This window comes from Coturnix japonica, chromosome 21 (genome assembly GCF_001577835.2).
Source record: "Coturnix japonica isolate 7356 chromosome 21, Coturnix japonica 2.1, whole genome shotgun sequence".
Classification (NCBI taxonomy): Eukaryota; Metazoa; Chordata; class Aves; order Galliformes; family Phasianidae; genus Coturnix; species Coturnix japonica.
Genome location: NC_029536.1, coordinates 4,853,372 through 4,872,104, shown reverse-complemented (window position 1 = coordinate 4,872,104; position 18,733 = coordinate 4,853,372). Strand labels below are relative to the sequence as shown.

Genomic DNA, 18,733 nt, shown 5'->3' with positions numbered 1-18,733 from the left:
ATGGCGCCGCGCCTTCATCTCCAGTACGTCGGCGCGTCACGTGAGCGCCGCGAGGTCACGTGTTTGCGAGCGGGAGGGAGGCGCCGGGGCAAGATGGCGGCGTGCGGCGGGGCGATGTGCTGCTGCTGCCCGCAGTGCTGCGGGGAGAGGGAGAGCCGCACACCGGAGGAGCTGGTACGGATGGAGCCACGAGCCTGTCCGGTCACTCACTGTACAGCAGGGCTTTGTCTATAGGCATTAAGCTGGGGAGAGCCTGAGGGTGGCTGGGAACTGGGTGTTGCTATGGCGTTGGGCCTTGGTTCCTCACGGCCTCAGCCCCGCTGTTCCATTTGTTTGTTGTGTTGTCCTTTATGCTGCTGGGAAGGGCTGACAATAGCAGGACACGGGGAAATGGGTTTAAGTTAAAAGAGGGAAGATTTAGGTTGGATGTTAGGGGGAAGCTCTTCACTAGGAGAGTGGTTAGGCCCAGGAACAGGCTGCCCAGGGAGGTTGTGGATGCCCCGTCCTTGGAGGTGTTCAAGGCCAGGTTGGACGGGGCCCTGGGCAACCTGATCTAGTAAAGGTGTATGTTTGGTGGCCCTGTCAGGCAGGGGGGTTGGAACTACATGATCCTTGAGGTCCCTTCCAACCTGGGTCATTCTGTGATTCTGTGAAGGGAAGCAAAACGTCCATCTGGTGCTGAGATATGAGCTGTGATGTAGAGCTCTGTGTGTGTGTCGGCCTGTAGTGGTGATGTGCTGGCACAGCTGCCCATAGGAATAGTGGCATTCAATGGCTATAAGGGATGTGGGTATAATGGGGTGGGCTGCACGACCTTTTCCAGTCTTAATGATACTACAGTTCTACTCTGGTTCTGTACTTACCTGGTGTAAGTGGTGTTTTCATAGGCATCACTTTAAGCAGCAAAGGGCTGTGTCCCCATTTTGATGTCTGCATCCATCCTGCTGATGATTTTCCATTCAATTTTGCCCTGTTATTCCATAGACGATCCTGGGAGAAACTCATGAAGAGGAAGATGAGATCCTTCCACGCAAAGACTATGAGGTGAGCAATAAACGTCAGCTTCCTCGTTATTGATAAAGTGTCTTTCTCAATTGTCCTATGCTTGAATCAGTCACATCAGTGGATGTGGGCCCTTTTTGCTTGTGTGCATCAAAAGAACAAGAAGCAATGAGCCAAAATGGGCACATCAAAGTTCTGTATAAACATAAGGAAGAACTACTTTACTGGTGGAGTAACAGAGCACTGGGACAGGCTGCCCACAGAGGTGATGGAGTCTCTTTCTCTGGATGAACTCAAGTTCTACCTACACACTTTCCTGTGTGACCTGTTGTAGAGAATCTGCTTTAGCAGAGAGTTGGACTCGGTGATCTCCGGAGGTCCCTTCCAACCCCTGTAGTTCTGTGATTCTGTGAAAGAACTTCATGCAGCTTTTGATCACTTTGAGTTTATAACAGGGCAGGCAGTCAAACTGCATCACTGCACTTAGATTTCCTTGGCGCCACAGGAAAACCAAAAGCTGCTGCTCTTCCAAGACCTGCTCCGTATCCATTGACATGGCATTTGTAGCTTAGAGCCCTGTGGTCTGAGTAGCTTTTTGAGCATCTGCTGCTTAAGGCAGATTCTTACTGAGAAAGTGCGTTTTCTAAACCTGTTCTGTTGCTTTAAAAAGAAAAATCACACCACCATGAAACGTTACAGTTTCTTGTGGTCTTATGTCGTTGTGACTGTAGAAATCTCCTTGGTCACTGTTTTATTGCTGTGGTGTCGTGCTGGTTCAAAGCAGATCTTCCCATTTGTCAGATCCTGATTCTTCCAGGAGATTATTGGTTTTTAAGTGTCTGAATAGCAGCCAGGAGTTATTTAGAGGAGCTGCTGTTAGCGTGGATGTCAGCAAGGTGTTATTGCTTGGTGGAACACCAACCTGCTGCCGTTTGGCTCAATAAAGGGAAGCTGATACAGGTAGAGAGTGATGATACAATGGGACAACTATTACTTTTAACTCCCTCCTGTGATGAGTTTAAGAGCTGATGCTGCCTGTTGACAGAGAATTCCTACTTAGTGTTTCTAAAGACTAAATCCAATGTTACCTCTGCGCTTTCACATTGGAGGCACATAAAAAAGGAAGGTCTAAATCTGTACGTTATGTCTTTAATTTCAAGTTGCATTAACCAGTTGATTTTGTTCCTTATCGTGGTCTGTTCTTTAAGCTCTTGATTCTCAGAGCCCAGCTCTGCTGGAAATACTTAAATGAAGTTGTTTATAGAAGGTTTTCCTCCCATGCTTGTTTGCAAAACAGGCTTTGGGGGAGCAATGACTTCTGTAATGTTTAACGAGGTCACCTGTGAGCAGCTTTTTGTACAGTCCATAGCAGCTGATGTTCTTAGTTTGACCTTTTGGCTTTCTTCCAGAGTTTGGATTACGATCGCTGTATCAATGACCCATACTTGGAAGTTTTGGAGAGCATGGACAACAAGGTAGGATCTTTTTCTTTCAGCTTTTAGTATCTCAAGAGCTAAAGCTGTAGAAAGTCCACCTTTTTTCTGGTTCTTGTTTGTATGCTCCTTTGACATGGCTTTTTTTTTAATGCTATTTCTAAACAGAAAGCCCGAAACTATGAAGCAGTGAAATGGGTGATGGTTTTTGCCATTGGAGTCTGCACAGGACTGGTAAGGATCATGCTGCCTGGGGAAAGATCAACAGGAATAAGTTAGAAGTCAATGGCAAAGGAGGGAAGATGAGTAAACAGTTACATTCATGAAGTGGAGGTCTTCCTAGCTGGAGGCGGCTTTAGGGAATAAAAGCCCAGTGTTGATGTATTATATTCCAGGAGAGCTTGTTTTCTTTGCAAAGTATTCTGACCAATTCTTTGGCTCTGCAAAACTTGTCCAAAGTGAGCACTTAATCAAACAATGCCAGTTTGCATTTGAGCTGTATTTACATTTGGTAGTGCAAACTTCAGTGTATGTGCTTGAAAATTAGCTTTCCTGACTGGGTGCCTCAGTTAAACATCAGCTTTTTCCTGTACCCTGATGTATGTTGTAGGTGTTAAAAATGCTACCAGATTAATGGAATAATTCTGGGATGGATCTGTCTCAGTGAAAACAAGGGAGGCATTGAATTTGAGCTTCCTAAGTTACTTTACTCTGGACGCTTATTTTGCCTTCTTCGACTTCAGTCCTCCCACATGTGTGTATTCCTGGCAGGGCTTGCTAGAGAGTGGTCTTTGTTGCTTGTGTATATGATTTCTGATGGCAGCTCTGTCTTCTTTTCCATAGGTGGGCCTCTTTGTGGATTTCTTTGTACGGCTCTTTACCCAGCTCAAGTTCCGGGTCGTACAAAGCTGTATCTTTTACCTGATGGATGGAGTCCTGTTGGACTCGAGTGACCCTTTTCTTCGTATTGCCATGTTTTGCTCAGAGTAGCTGATTCTTTTAGATTTTTGCCATCGGTCACATTGCTGATTAATCAGGTTTTAACTTGCCTGTGTCATTCAGCCCTTGAAACCAAGGAAGAAGTTTCAGTATCAGTATGTGGGCAAAGGCTAATCTCTGAAAGACTGAGTTGTTTCCCTTCCTTATAGCTCACCCTCGAGCTCTGCCTGGGTGATGTGTTCTCTGATGAGTTGTCATCTGCCCTGGTTGGGATTGGAAGCACAAGTTTGGCTCCTGGTGCCAGATGACACTGAATGTTGTTGCTTTCCTTGACCCTCCATGCAGCGGTAGAAGAATGCACTGAGAAAGGCTGTCTTGCCTTGTCTTTACTGGAGCTGCTGGGGTTCAACCTGACCTTTGTTTTTCTTGCAAGTCTTCTAGTCCTGATCCAGGTAAGACTTAAGTTCATTGTTGCACTTTACACAGCCTTCCTTTACTCTCACATGGGTTCTAGCTATGAGGCTTCCTTCTTGCCCACAGCCCCAGGCATCAAACTAACTTCACAGTGCCGTTTGATTTAGCTGAGCAATGTCTCTCGATCCCTTGCTGTGCCCTCTGATTAAAATACTGTCAGTATTGAAATCAGTGCAGCACAGCATCAACATTTTCCTTTCTGCAGCCTGTGGCAGCTGGGTCAGGAATTCCTGAAATTAAGTGCTACCTCAATGGAGTAAAAGTTCCAGGGGTTGTGCGGCTCCGGACGGTGGTGTGCAAAGCTATGGGAGTGCTCTTCAGCGTAGCAGGAGGTAAGAAGGGCTGTGGTATGTTACTGGGGTATGGAATCACTGAAGGGAGAGAAATAAAGGAGAAGGCGCAGGAGGCTTCTCTGCTGTTCTGGTGAAGTGATTTTGATGGGCTGGTTGTAAGCTTCAGTAAGACAGAAAGAATGGAACTGATAAGGGAACAGAAGTGTCTCTTTGTGGCTCAGTCTAAGAGGGAGACATGGGAATTCTCCAGAACGTGTTATTTAGATCAGTCTGAAGGAGGCTGTGCTGTAAGCAGCAGGGCATGCATTAACCTGGGGAGTTCAGGGTCACTGAAGGAGTAGTCTTGGAATACTGCCCGATATGTAAGTATGTTCACAAATCTCTGGGGGGCACAGGGTTCAACAGCTCCCTTTCCCTTGAGAGGAGAGGAGCCTGAACTCAGCTGAGGTATTGGAAACCACTTACATACCTTATGGCCTGGTACAGAGGGGAGTTGTCATGCTGTGGGATGGGTGAGATGATCTGTCCTGGCACAGCCAGAAAGGAAGAGGGCAGGAGATATGCTGACTTATCAATCTTATTTTTCCAGGTCTTTTTGTTGGGAAGGAAGGTCCAATGATCCACAGTGGTGCTGTCGTGGGTGCGGGTTTACCACAGGTTAGTGCTGGCCTGGGCAGAAAATCATTCTGTTCTCCAAGACATTGATTAGAGACTAGCAGCCCACACCACTGCTTTGTAAGGGTACTGTGAGTAGTAAGTTTCTATCACCTGTTTTTCTAAGTCTTTATTTTCTTTGTAGTTCCAGAGCATCTCGCTGAGGAAGATCCAGTTTAACTTCCCATATTTCCGCAGTGACAGGTACTGTCTCCAGGATGAGGAGAAGAGGGGAAGGGTGAATTGAGCAGACTTCCTTGGGCAGAGGGTGGCTGCTTGAGATGAATCAGTCACTTGTTTTTTTTTTCCTCTAGTATCTTGCAGCCTCATTCTGCTGCAAGACAGCACCAGGATAAGTAACGTGACCTCCATGCTGTCCTTAAGGGATCCCAGCTCTGATCTCCATGTTCACCAGTGTTCTTTTGTACTGCTCGGCAAATCTCTACCTACTTAAAACCTTTAATCTGAATGGTTAAATGGTTTCATTGTTGGTAACAAGCTCAGTTGTGCACCCTCTGAGACCAAGATAGGCTCCAGAGAAGGCTGGTCCACCTGAATGTGAACAAAAGCTTGTCCTTCCCTCTCTGGAGTTCTTCCAAGCGATGCTGGAGCACCATGATTTGGGCTGTTTCCTTGTATACTCAGCAGTCACGTAGTACCACAGTGCTCTGCCCTGTATTAGTGCTCTAGAGAATGAGCATGGTGCTGCAACAGCTTGCTGACCAAATGGTGTTGTTTTCAGTTCTTCTCCCAGCAGTCACTCACATATCCCTAGAATATATCAATAAATTGGGACTGTTCCTTACTCTGTACAATCTGTAAGCACATTCACAGCTCTTTGCTGCTAAACTGGTGTTCTTTTCCTTTGCAGGGATAAAAGGGACTTTGTATCTGCTGGAGCAGCTGCAGGGGTTGCAGCTGCCTTTGGAGCCCCAATTGGGGGAACTCTTTTCAGCCTGGAAGAAGGTTCCTCCTTCTGGAACCAAGGGCTTACATGGAAAGTGGTAAGTGGTGCCTGGCTCTCTTTGTGTGACTGTTTGTTGAGCTTAGACATTGGAGAGGACTGTGAAGACATTCGTGGTATACTGTGTCTCCTTTTGAGCCCTCCTGATAGGGAAGAGATTGCTATCTCTATCAGTGCCCCAGAATTAATACAGATCAAGGGCAGAGAGTAATCTGATACTATCCAGAACTACAGGACAGCTTTGTAGGTGGCATAGTTTTCTCAGGTACATGAGAGAAATGGCTTTTGTGCCTGGGCCTTTGCAGCCCATTTCTCTCAGTGCAGAGTAAGCAGGTGCTGAATTTCTTTCTGTTCTCTTCTGCCTTGGGGAGCTGTACTACAGCAATGCCCTGTGCATCCTATTAGTGGATTTCTCTGCCTGTAGTGCTTAGTTTTGTGAAGCTGACAGTTTTTCAAAGAATGTGTCATATCTCATTATGTTTCTGGTGTTTCTTACACAAAATGCCCTGTTGGTGGGGTTCAGTTATTCTGCTGTTTCTCAGCAGGGATAAGAGGAGCCAGGGGTTTGCTAAAACAGCAGCTCTATCAGAGCTAATGAAGACCTCAATTCTCCCTCTAAACAAGCTGTGTTAGTGCCTTGTAATTGTTTTTTAACTGTAAATTACTATCTCTGATTAAAAAAATGCTGGAGGAATTATAGGGTGAAATTCCTAACTCTTCTTATGTGGGAAGCCAGATCATTTGATTATAGTAGTGCCTTCTAAGCCTACTCTATTTTGCAGCAGGAAATGGGCATCCTCAGTAGGACCATTTTCCTACAGCTTGGTGTTCATAAAGCATAATGACCATCTTCATAAAGGTTCTGAAGCTTCTTTCCCCAGCCATAAGTCTCAAGGAAGGGCTGACCGTGACAGCTTTAATTCTGATTAATTAATTTCTTTCCATGTTTTAACTTCCTTAGCTGTTCTGTTCCATGGCTGCCACCTTCACCCTGAATTTTTTCCGCTCTGGGATTCAGTTTGGAAGTTGGGGGTCTTTCCAGCTCCCTGGTCTGCTGAACTTTGGAGAGTTTAAGGTAAGATTTAGCACTGTTGTTATTCCCCCTCTGGTCTCAAGTCAGTTCTGTATTTCATGCTGGTTTTGTGGATACATGTGTATCTGATTTAAGGGCAGGTGGTGTTGAACAGCAGCACCCTGGTAGCCTAACACATGATTGCTCCACTATGGTCACAGCTACTAAAAGTATTTTGCTTTTAAGGCAGAAGCAGTGGCAGGAAACTACAGCTACTAATGGGTTTCCTATGCTTTGTTGCACGTAGTGTTCCGAGTCTGATAAGAAGTGCCACCTCTGGACAGCTGTGGACTTGGGCTTCTTCATTCTGATGGGGATTGTAGGAGGTCTTCTTGGAGCCACCTTCAACTGTCTGAACAAGAGGCTCGCAAAGTACCGCATGCGGAACGTGCATCCCAAACCAAAGCTTGTCAGGTATTTGTGCTCTGTTGAGATTCTGCAGCTGTCCCATCTGTGTTCAGGTGGGGCAATGAAAGCTGGAATCCCCTTATACAGGCTTTGAGGGGAGCTCTGATGTTTATAGCTGAGCAAACTAGAGCTTCATCTCCGTGCAGGATTTTTTTGTATCTTGTCCAAACAGATGTAGAAAGAGCAGATTATTATCTTGTGTGGTTAAAACCACAACTAATCTCTGCCTGTGGCATTTAGTGAATTGCCATGTAATTCTGGAAGCTGTAGGCTGCTGTAGACTGTTCATAAATGAGAAGCCCAGGTTTAGAGGGGAGGAAAAAAAGAAGGTGTTTCAGTAGCTGGAAAAGAGGTAGGAGAGACTATGCATCAACCTGTCCAGTGCTGTCTAGACAGGATAGTCTCCTGTGTTGTAAGGATACAGAGAACATCGTTTCCATGTGAACAGCATCATCACTGAGCCCTTCCCTGTGGCTTTTTGTGTGACTATGTGTTCTGAGAACAGAAACAGCTCCTTTAAGGGGCAGGATATTAAAAAAGGGAGCTAATGTAATCCTGGCCACCAACTCATCATTCAGCCTGGCTTGCAGGCTCTCCTGCTTCCAGTATTAAGCTGTGGTGTCTGCTTTTTTCCTGTTTCAGAGTCAGAGCCTACACTGGGTTACGGGTCTGTCTGTGGTTTCAGTGTGTGGTTTCTGCTGTGTGCTTGCAGAGTCCTGGAGAGCCTGCTTGTGTCTCTGACTACAACCGTCGTGGTCTTTGTGGCCTCCATGGTTTTGGGGGAGTGCCGGCAGATGTCTTCCACCAGTCACACTGGCAATGACACCTTGAGTATGCAGGTGAGGAATCTCCCATGAAGAATGTATGTCTTCGTAGTGTTCACCCTTCAGAGGAATAAGGGCAGGTAATGAGGTCTTGATGGCACACAGTACCTACAGAAAACTTGAATGAAAGCTTATGGGCAGTTGCAGAACATTAAGGTAATAGTGAAAGCTGCAGTTTGTGCTTCTGTAGTTTGGTAAATGAGCTCAAGCTTTGAATTATCCTGTTGATGCTGCAGGCCTAGTGTCTGCTGTTGTTGTTTTGGTCTGATCATCTCGAACTGTGTGATATACAGAAGGGTTATTCCCATTCTACACAATGGCTGACATAGCAGGAGGTAGATTTTAACTCTTCATGTCCTTTGTGTTCTTCATCAGGGCATGTCTGAGGATGTGAATTCAAGCATCAAAACATTTTTCTGCCCGAATGAAACCTATAACGACATGGCCACCCTCTTCTTCAACCCTCAGGAGTCTGCTATCCTCCAGCTCTTCCATCAAGATGGTGAGTAGCTAGCAGGCAGTGCCTTGTGCTATCCTTAGGATCCAAGCTCCATCTTGCTTGAAAACAGTCTTGTCGCAAGAACTGTAAAGATAAAAGTATCTTCTAGCTCAGGGGGCTGCTGGTACAACAGAGTAAAGACCCCTCCATGAAAAGAAAGGCCTGCTTTTCCTTCTTTTCTGCTTACTCAGCATATTCATGTGTGTTTGAACTGTTGTGAGATGAGTCTGCTGTGAGCTGAGGGGTGGATGGTGCAAGACTGCTATCTGTTCCATAGGCCTTTTCCCCTTCAGTCATGATTATTCTTGTGTTGCAGGTACTTTCAGCCCAGTCACACTCTCCTTGTTCTTCCTTCTCTATTTCTTACTCTCCTGCTGGACATATGGGATCTCTGTGCCCAGTGGTCTTTTTGTACCATCACTGCTTTGTGGGGCTGCCTTCGGACGCCTGGTCGCCAACCTCCTCAAAAGGTGCATTGAATGTGTGTGAGAGATGTGCTGCAGGTGCAGGCTGAGCTCTCAGGTTATTCTAACCTCAGGGCTCTTTGTTTTCCCTTAGTTATATTGGCTTGGATCACATCTACTCAGGAACCTTTGCACTGATTGGGGCAGCGGCATTCCTGGGAGGAGTGGTCCGGATGACAATTAGTCTAACTGTAATCCTAATTGAATCCACCAATGAAATCACCTACGGGCTCCCAATAATGATCACCCTCATGGTGAGTATTAGCTCTGGTTTCTCAGGCATGTGCCAGCCCTGAATCTCTCTTCCTTCCAGGGCCACAGTGAACCAAGGAATCTTTTACTTGGAGCAAGGAGTCAGTAGGCCTTCTGTTTGCTCCACAGGTAGCCAAATGGACAGGAGACTTTTTCAACAAGGGAATCTATGACATCCATGTGAACTTGAGAGGAGTGCCTCTTCTGGAGTGGGAAACAGAGGTGGAAATGGATAAGTAAGGCTGCTACTCTTGGCAGGGCTGTGGATTAGAGTTTGTCTGAAAAACATTCCTCAGAAAGGAATGTTGTAATGGGAGGATGCTGCTGAGTGTCCAACAAACCTGGCAGCATCAACTGCTGTGAGAGGAGCTGGAAGTTGTGCATCAGGCCTGAAGAGGAAATAGGTGCTGGAGCCATTGCTGAGGAGGGTTGGATGGGTGGAGCAGGTGAGATGCATGCAGCAATCCTGGATCTTTCTGTTTCCTCAGGCTACGAGCCAGCGACATCATGGAGCCCAACCTGACCTATGTCTACCCCCACACCCGCATCCAGTCCCTCGTTAGCATCTTGCGCACAACTGTTCATCACGCCTTCCCTGTTGTGACCGAGAACCGGGGCAATGAGAGGGAGTTCATGAAGGGAAACCAGCTGATCAGCAACAACATCAAATTCAAGGTAAGAAGCTGGTTCTTCAGTAAGTCGAAGAATAGAGCTTGGTTGTGCAGGTGGAAGACCCCTTCCTTTATTATGTAGATGATTTTCAATGCAGGATTCAGACCAGACACGAGCACCTACTGAAATACAGAGTTTTCAGAAATGCAGTTTCATTCCATTCTCCTGATCATGACAGAGGCAGAACAGAAGGCTGCATTTCTAGAAGCAAAAGTGAGGAAGGTTCTTTTGAGTAACTAGTTCAGGATAGACATGGAAGCATTCTGGATTGAGCACTCAAGTATTGAGTCCACATTTGAGACTGATAATAACTGCCTATGAAAACTCCTCCTATGAATGTTCTATCATTCATAGGAGGAGGATGGGGGGAAACATGCAATTTAAGGTTGTAATGAACAGTGTATACTCTAGCAAAAAGGGTGCTTGACTTCTTAGACAAGCAGTTTATAGTCACTCTTTGACAGTTGTTGACCTGCTTAGTGAATATCTGAACAATGTTGTGTATAGAAATCCAGCATTCTCACCCGAGCTGGAGAGCAGCGCAAACGGAGCCAGTCCATGAAATCTTACCCTTCGAGTGAGCTGCGCAACATGTGTGATGAGCACATAACAACAGAGGAGCCACCAGAAAAGGAGGATTTGCTGCAACAAATGCTAGAGAGAAGGTGAGATATGCCGACCTGAAGGTTTGGAAATGGGGTATTTCTATACAGTCCCCATTACTTCATGTGCTGGAGGAAGCAGTGCTAGCACCTGTGTCTTTAGAACTGTTGTCAGAAATTGTTAGGCAGTGCTGGAACCTAGACCTGTGTCGAATAGCCATTGTTTTGGAGGATGGGGTGTGTGTTTCTCCTTGTGTTCAGGCTTCTCACAATGTGTATTTATTTATTCACAGATACACTCCTTACCCCAACCTGTATCCTGACCAGTCTCCCAGTGAAGAGTGGACCATGGAGGAACGTTTCAGACCTCTCACCTTCCATGGCTTGATCTTGCGCTCACAGCTGGTCACCCTCCTTGTCAGGGGTGTTTGTTACTCCGAGAGCCAGTCAGTGAGTCTCTCTAATTTGGGACTGTAGCAAAGACATCTCTACCCTCTGAGCTTAGCAAGTTGGGGATAATTTTATGGGCAGCCAAGATTATTTTACTTACAATTTACACCTAAGGACAGAGAACAGCTACTGTATTTGGGGAGAAGAAAATCAACTGATGCGAGTGTCTGTTGCATGAAGGTGCAAGTAAAACTGGAGAATGGAGGGTAGATCTTAAAATACATTTAGGGCAACCAGCAGTGTATACTGTGCATTCTTGCTGCCAATTTGCCAGGGTTTTACCAGGAGTTTTTCACCTACTGCTGAGATCACTGTGAGCTTTTGTGTTTTGGGCCCAGTTTCCACAATCCTCTTCTGTTCCTTCCCATGTGTTCATAGAATCACAGAATCTTTGGAGTTGGAAAGGGCCTTTAAATGTCATCTAGTCCAACTCTCCTGCAGTGGACAGTGACACCTACAGCTCAATCAGGTGCTCAGGCTGAATGGGGTTCTGACTTGGGTGTCCAGTCCTTAGAGATATCCAATCCATGCCAGTGCTTCATTTTTACTGTAAAAAAACCAACCATTTTCCTTCTATCCAACCTGAATCTCCCCTTCTGTAGTTGGAAACCATTTCCCCTTGTCCCATCAGGACAGACCCTGCTGAAGAATCTGTCCCCTTCTTAAATAGTGACAGGCCCTGGAGCCTTCTTTTCTCCATGCTGCACAGCCCCAGCTCATAGCCTGTCCTTGCAGGGAGGTGTTCCATCCTTTGGACTGTTTTTATGGCCCTCCTGTGTGCACACTCCAGCAGGCCCATGTCTCTTCTGTTTTGAGGACTCCACATCTGAACACAATACTCCACTGGTGTCACCAGTGCAGAGCAGAGGGGCAGGATCACCTCCCTCAACCTGCTGACTGCTTCTTTTGATGCAGCCCAGGATATGGTTGGCTTTCTGGGCTGCGTGGGCACATTGCTGGCTTACATCCATTGTGCCAGTACCCTCAAGTCCTTTTCAACCAGGATACGTCAGAGTTTGGAGGGCATATCCATTACTCTCTCAGTTTACGTGGATTTACTGAGATGAGCAACTAGGAGGAATATTTCTGGAGAAGGCATTTTTGTGTGGGCAGAGGAGGAGCGCAGTCTGAGTAAGCATAGGGCATGGGGGAAGCATTGTTAGCTTTGCTGCTTGCAGTCTGTGAACCACGTGGGAAGGTGGCACCTTGATTCAGTGGCATTTGTTTTAATTGCAGAGTGCGAGTCAGCCTCGTCTGTCTCATGCAGAAATGTCAGAGGATTATCCCCGCTATCCAGATATCCATGACCTGGACCTCACGTTGCTGAACCCTCGCATGATAGTGGTAAGAGATACCCTGTGATGTGACAATTTAGAGCTGTCTTAAGACTATTTAAAGTGCTAAGAGTGTGGTTGAATCCAGCCTTCCATGCAGTGGCCAACATCAGATCCTTCTCATGTATTCATCTGGCCTTGTTTACATGTGGGAGCATCATCATGTCCCTACATTTATCCTGCTTAAAGGCTTTCTGTAGCGTTGGGCTTTTCTTAATATTACGGGTTCAAACCAATTGTGACAAACGAGGTTTCTGAAAGTGAAATAACTTTGAAGAGAAGAGGAATCCTCCCGTAGATGGATATGCTGTCCAGAGATCAGAGAGTTGGAGGGGCTACAGCAATGGCTTATTAGTGATTTCCAGAGCTGCTGAAAATGCCTTTTGTCAATAATACCCTGTTTTTTCTTTCTTAGGATGTCACCCCATACATGAACCCGTCACCTTTTGCTGTTTCTCCAAACACTCACGTATCTCAAGTGTTTAACTTGTTTAGGACAATGGGACTCAGGCATTTACCAGTTGTGAACGCAGTTGGAGAGGTAAGTCCTTATCTCAGTTTTGTCTCTGCTAAGCAAGGAAGCAGGTGTGGTTTTATGCAATGCTGTCACCTTTGAGAGAGTTAAGATCTGTTTTAATGTCAAACCGTTGTATTTTAATGGGGTCAGAACGTGGTGGTCTTAAGACTCTGGAACACTGTTAATTGCTGTGACTTCATTACCACCTATAGCTTTCAAGTCTGCTCCTTGCCTTCGCCCAAAGGGCAGGACATGCAGTTTGCCTCTTGTCTCAAGTTATAACAACATGTAGAGACATATCTTGTACCTTTTAAGAGTCCTTGAGCTCTTAAGTCACCAATTTCACTCTTCAGCAGCTTTATTCAAGACCAGGAGCAGGATTTCCCATATGGTTGGACAGGAGGTTTTTCTGTTGGACAGGAGCTTCATCCTGTTCTTACTTATAGAGGCAGCAAAAAAAGTTATGCTTGTTTCACCATAGTTGTCTCTTTGCCATCTACAGTGTGCAGGAGTAGTCAGTAGGTGTCAGTAATTTCCTGTAAGCATAATGAGAAAGTGTTTCCCTTAAGCCTGAACAGGGAGACAAAATCCTGATAATAATAGCCAGAACTGGTCTGTCCTAATGAGGCAGCAGTGCTGTTTTTGCCTTTAGGTGTTCCTAATAGCTACTCTAAATAACTTGTTGGAAAACGCGTGCTGTAAACTCACTCCATATTTAATATGAGATGCTCCTGCAGTATCAGAGAGCAGCCCAGCTCTGAGCTCTCAATGTGTAAAATTACTGAGCTGTTTCATTGGCTGAAATGTGTAATTTGACTGTTTCCCAGCAGTCTGGCAATGAGGGCCCCTTTTGTGACCTGCCAGTCGTTGTACATTCACCACTGTGCTGGTTTTACTCCTTCACCTACAGAGCTTCTTAGAATTTCATGTGAGCTGTCTGCAGTCCTGGCATGTGGCAAACAAGAGATTTCTCTAATGAAGCCACGTGAGACAGCTTTGACATTTCCAATGGCTTTCACTTTCTGAAGGAGTTTGTTACATCTGTGTGCTCTCTATCATGGATATATTGTAATGGAAAAAAATATATTTTCCTTTATAGGTAGGGTTAACTATTGCTGTGTCTAGACATAGCAGGAGCTAAGCTATCCATTTGGGTGTAGTTAAAGCCGTGTACCTCGCTTGTAGATATATGCTTCAAGAAGGGGCTGTAGCTTTTGAACTTGAACCCCCTGTATTGACCAAGACCTGCCTGGGGGTTCTCACTTGCTCTTTTGGGTTGGGAAAGAACAACAGCTCTACTATGCACATCTCTTAGTGGTACAATTGTGATACTGACATGTCTTTCCTTTTCTTCCTCTTTAAGATTGTTGGGATAATCACTCGGCACAACCTGACCCACGAATTCCTGCAGGCGAGGCTGAGACAACACTATCAGACCATTTGATGCCCCTGCCCCACTGCTGGTGTGGCTGCCTCCCTCTTCCAAGCCTGCACACGCGCTCGCATTCTGCTTGGACCCCACAAGGCCCAAGACTTTGCCGTTTGGCTTCTCACACGCATATCAAGCCTGGGGAGCTGGAAAACATCTTGCTAGCCAGAGAATTAGAGGAACTGCTTGAGCCCAGAGCTACTGACTGGTCTCAGGCACTTGGTTTGACCACTCTTCATCCCAGCCCTTCATCTGGTGTTGTCCCAACGGTACATTCTGCTGTTATGGTTTGTTTATTTTTGAGGCTTGGATGAAAGAACCATCTAGAACCACTGTACCCTGTGCAGAGAACTGCAGCATCTTTTCCCTGTCCTCCTGTGCATCTCCCTTCTCCTCATCCTCCCTTTTTCCTGCAACTTTTGCCTTACTTGTGTGAGAGGGGAATAGCTGTCAAGGCTGAGAGGAGATAATGGAGTTACCAAATTGCTGCTTTGGAGGATGGCTTTTCTCAAAAGCAGCATCAAAAGCCAACTCTGGAAATGCACATCGCTTTGTGGATGCTCTTAATTTCTCATATTTTTCCACCCTTACTTCCATTTTTTTCCTGCTCTATCCATGGGAGAGTAATGTTCTTTCTGTAACGTTTTTTGACAGCAGCTGACTTTTCAGAGCATTTTGGAGTTCAAAACAGTTTAATTCCAGTTACTGCCTGGACTTTAAATACTCAATACACTTACAGAGCATCTCAGAGAAGGGAGATCTCTTTTTCCCTGTTAGCTGTTGCTACCATTATCTCCCTGCAAGAGATTCTCCTAAGGTACGCTGTGCCACTCAACTTGGTCACCACCTGACACTCCTGTATTTATAGTTTCTGTGTCCTTGTAATGACCCAGCAGGGAGAACCTGGGACACCTTTCCAGCTACAGCTATAGAACCGGGGACCCCAGTTCCTCACAGTACAAAGAAGTTTGCTTTCTAGAGGCAGTTATTACTGATGTTTGAATGATCTCTGTTGTGAGAGGAGCTGGTGTGAGTTGAGGCAGGAGGGATACTTGGTGCTGGTGACTGGCAGTTAGGACTGTACAGCAGGTTGATAAGTGAGCCTGTCTGGCTCTTAAAATGATGGAAATAACGTCTGCAACTGTAGCAACCAAATGTCTTTAAGGGTAAAAACAGCATTTAAAAGCCAGTTGCAACCAGTTCACTGCTTTAGCAGGTACCATCCTGGCCAGCACCTGTATTGTTCCAGCAGGCACCTGCCTTTGTGAGTTTTGCATACAGATAAATGTGGGTGGGAAGCCAACATTGTGCCTCCAGGGGATGCAGTGTTGATTGGCTTGATAAAGCACAGAGCATTCTCTCAGCCAAGAGACTGGGCTAAGTAACACAGGGAATGTATCCCAGGAAAGCTTCTGCACAGTCTCTGAGCACTCCTTTTAACCTGTTGTCTGCCATAAGGAGCTGGTGAGATGAGAGATGCACCAGAAGGAAATTGACCATTATTGTATGTTCTGAAATAAGGAACTTATGTATGTCTAAGCACTACATCTGTTAGAGCAGCCCCTTTGGACTCTGTGGAAGCTAATTGCTGCTGCAGTTGGGCCAGGTGGTTTTGTGTTCAGGGCTCCAGCTTCTTGTAGTCTTCACATACGGCTCTTCAAGTCACAGGAGCTCCTTAGATGATCATGTTGTCTTTGCACTCTGGATAGCTGAGGGACAGATGCATTCTCTGGCTGTTCTTGCAAAAAAGATGGCCAAGTCATGGGATGCACTTGATTTTCATCCTGCAGATGAGAGATGGGTCTTGATATAAAACGTTAAGGGAGAATTGGCACTTGTCACACAGAGCATAGCACAGCTCTGCTGGGAAGGTTTTTATCAAAGCCGTTCATAAGCACTTAGATTTATTTTAACTTTTATATTTTAATTCCCAAGACCATTTGTTAGCCATGGCCGCTTTCCAGGGTTGATTAAAAAGGCACCCACACTAAATAGCAGAAACTGATTCATTCTTTTTCTTAACTGTGGAGCTTGTAGCAACAGCTCTTGTCTCCTCCATTGAAAGCAGTTCTGCTGGCTTCTGAATACATTGGCTCCATTTCAGGTAAGGCAAGCAAGCTCTTAAACTCCCTAGGTTGAAGAAAGGTGTTTTCCTACAGCCAGTACCCATCTTGTGCCTTCAATCTCAACTCCTTAGCTGGGACAGATGTAGCACTGTTCTTAGAGCATACGAGCTGGTGTTGGCTTCTGCTGTTGATTTCCAAGTTGTTTCCCAGTGTGTCAGAGTGAGATTGTTTTCTCTGGATAAACTGCAGTTGGTCTTTTAAAATGTGAGTGTTCCCTGCAAACTGGTCTTGCATAAAGCTGCCCTGAGGAACTTCCAGCACTCCCTGAAGCTGAGTTGTTTAAAACGTGCTTCTCCTAACATACCTTCCATTCACAGCACTTGTGCTTGAGCTGTTACAATCCCATACTGTCAAGAGAACCTCTCAAGGAGTGCCCTGTGTCTCTCCATGGCAAATCCTTTAGTTCTTGCTCATGTTGAGTGATTGTGTTTCTTTCATTCCCTGCACTTGAAGTCCTTAAGTTGCCATGAGCCGGTTCCCTCCTGGTTTATTTCTCTACACAAACTGCAGCAGCTGATGTTGTTGCAGGGATGTCCTCCCCTCGAGGCCTGGATTTAGGCAAGACAGGCTGAAAAATCTTGCCAAAGTTTGAGCACCAGCTCTGCATCCCCATTAGAAAGCCTTCAATCAGCTGGCAGCACTGTCTGGCCTAAATGAACCACCTTTGTTCTCACACATTGCTGCTCACTTTATTCCTTTCTAACAACACCCTCCCTGCTTTTCTTCTGGTCACTTAGTTGGTTTACCAAGGAATTTACTTTTAGCATAGGTGCCTGTAACCTGTAACTCAAAGTGACACTAAAGGAGTAGGAACCAAGAACTGGATTAGTATTTATGGCAGAATTTAGGGGTAATGTGGGGCACCTGCCTCATGGTTTCCTGTGCAGTGTTAATTAACTGTGAGCCATTCCAATGGTAGCGACTTACCTTTCCATTTGTTTCTTTTTGCACTGGTTTTTGTTATGAAACGATGTAAGCTAATCCCATGGTGTGTATATAAAATGTATTATTATTATTTTTTAACTTTGTATGAACTCATTTTTATTTGAACGATGGCACTTGGGGAGTATTTGTGTAACCGTGTGTCATGAAACCATGACAACCATAACGTGTCTCAGAGTAAAATGTTTGTGTGTCTCCTTCAGCACTTCAAGGCCTTTTGATGTTTCTAGTGGTGTCTTATTTTTGCCCTTTGTTGTAATAAAATACTGATAGAACGTGGAAATACCCACGGACACAATTGGAGGTAGTGGAGTAGTTGCTGTCTATGAGCTACCTGGATCTGGATCCAACAGTTTGATGCCTTGAGGCTGGACAGAAATAGGAGTTTCCATGCTTGATTTTGTTCTTCTTTGGGTTGCTGTGGTGTACATCTGTTGGGAGGACATAGCAGACCCTGCTGCTGTTGGCTCTAAGTAAGTGATATAGTCCTCTTAATTAAGATGCCTTCCTAGGAAGGAGTCAGAGTTAAGGAGAGTCAGCATAATAGGGAGGAAAGTGCCTCAACCCTTTGTCATAAATGCAGCAACACAGAAAGAAATGAGAGACATCAGCTGTCCAAACCAATGTACATTGTCTGCCACCTTATAGCAGTAAATAAAGGAGGTAACAGGCTACCACTCATCTGTCTACTTTCTCCCCCTAACTACACACACAAGGAAGAGATTTCTGGTCATGTTTTCAGGAACAGCATATCAGTTTGGTGTAATATCAGCCTTTTTGAACTAAATACAAGCAATAATGTTTCTTGCTTTAAGAACAGTAGTTGTGTGTTTTATCAGGGGTGATAGAGGTGGTTATGAGAAGAGCTATGCAATAAGATCATGCTTAAAGCAACCAGCTTCATATTTAGATTTAAGTTCCTTTTTAATGAGATTTATAGGCTCATAAGTTAAACCACATGTTAGAATCCCTGTCTATGTAACAGAAATGAAGGGGTGAAGGTGCTTTTGGTGCTTTTCTTGTCTCAGGTGCTGAAGTCTGTTTCAGCAACACGGTGGGATGCATTCATCCTTTGTAGCATCCACTGTAGTGTGTAAAAAGGGTCCTTTCACAGCTGGAATCAATGGAATCAATAAAGATGGCAGCAAGTTGCCTCCGGTCGTCATCTCAGGAGTGAGGGGCATTGGTCTCAATGGGATTTAGAGGTTGCTGTATGATCAAGGTTATTCCTTTCTCTGGGCTGTTTCAGAGCTACAGAAAGAAAAGTCTGAGTGTAGGAGCAGGAGGCTGGAATCCACTTGTGTATGTGGACATAGAAAACAACGCTGTTCTGAAGATCTCACAGCTGTAAAAGAGAAGGCAGGACTGCACTGAGAGCCTTGC

At 45.4% G+C, this 18,733-nt stretch overlaps 1 protein-coding gene across 1 annotated transcript; it reads left to right on the top strand.

The window, feature by feature from the left end:
* Positions 1-40: 40 nt before the first annotated feature.
* CLCN6 (chloride voltage-gated channel 6) lies at positions 41-17,653 on the top strand. The gene is made up of 23 exons (XM_015882354.2): positions 41-174; positions 985-1,044; positions 2,412-2,477; positions 2,604-2,669; positions 3,279-3,345; positions 3,720-3,826; positions 4,054-4,180; positions 4,731-4,798; positions 4,941-4,999; positions 5,667-5,799; positions 6,721-6,834; positions 7,079-7,245; positions 7,952-8,078; positions 8,439-8,565; positions 8,879-9,032; positions 9,121-9,280; positions 9,408-9,514; positions 9,767-9,953; positions 10,458-10,615; positions 10,846-11,002; positions 12,239-12,346; positions 12,752-12,877; positions 14,217-17,653. The coding sequence occupies exons 1-23, from the start codon at positions 94-96 to the stop codon at positions 14,295-14,297; spliced, it is 2,607 nt and encodes an 868-aa protein (XP_015737840.1). The 5' UTR covers positions 41-93; the 3' UTR covers positions 14,298-17,653.
* Positions 17,654-18,733: the final 1,080 nt, after the last annotated feature.

Coding starts and splice junctions, on each gene's coding strand:
- CLCN6 (XM_015882354.2), top strand. CDS start 94: ATGGCGGCGTGCGGCGGGGCGATGTGCTGCTGCTGCCCGCAGTGCTGC. Junction 4,799..4,940: donor TGGGTGCGGGTTTACCACAG/GTTAGTGCTGGC, acceptor TTTTCTTTGTAG/TTCCAGAGCATCTCGCTGAG. Junction 8,566..8,878: donor CCAGCTCTTCCATCAAGATG/GTGAGTAGCTAG, acceptor CTTGTGTTGCAG/GTACTTTCAGCCCAGTCACA.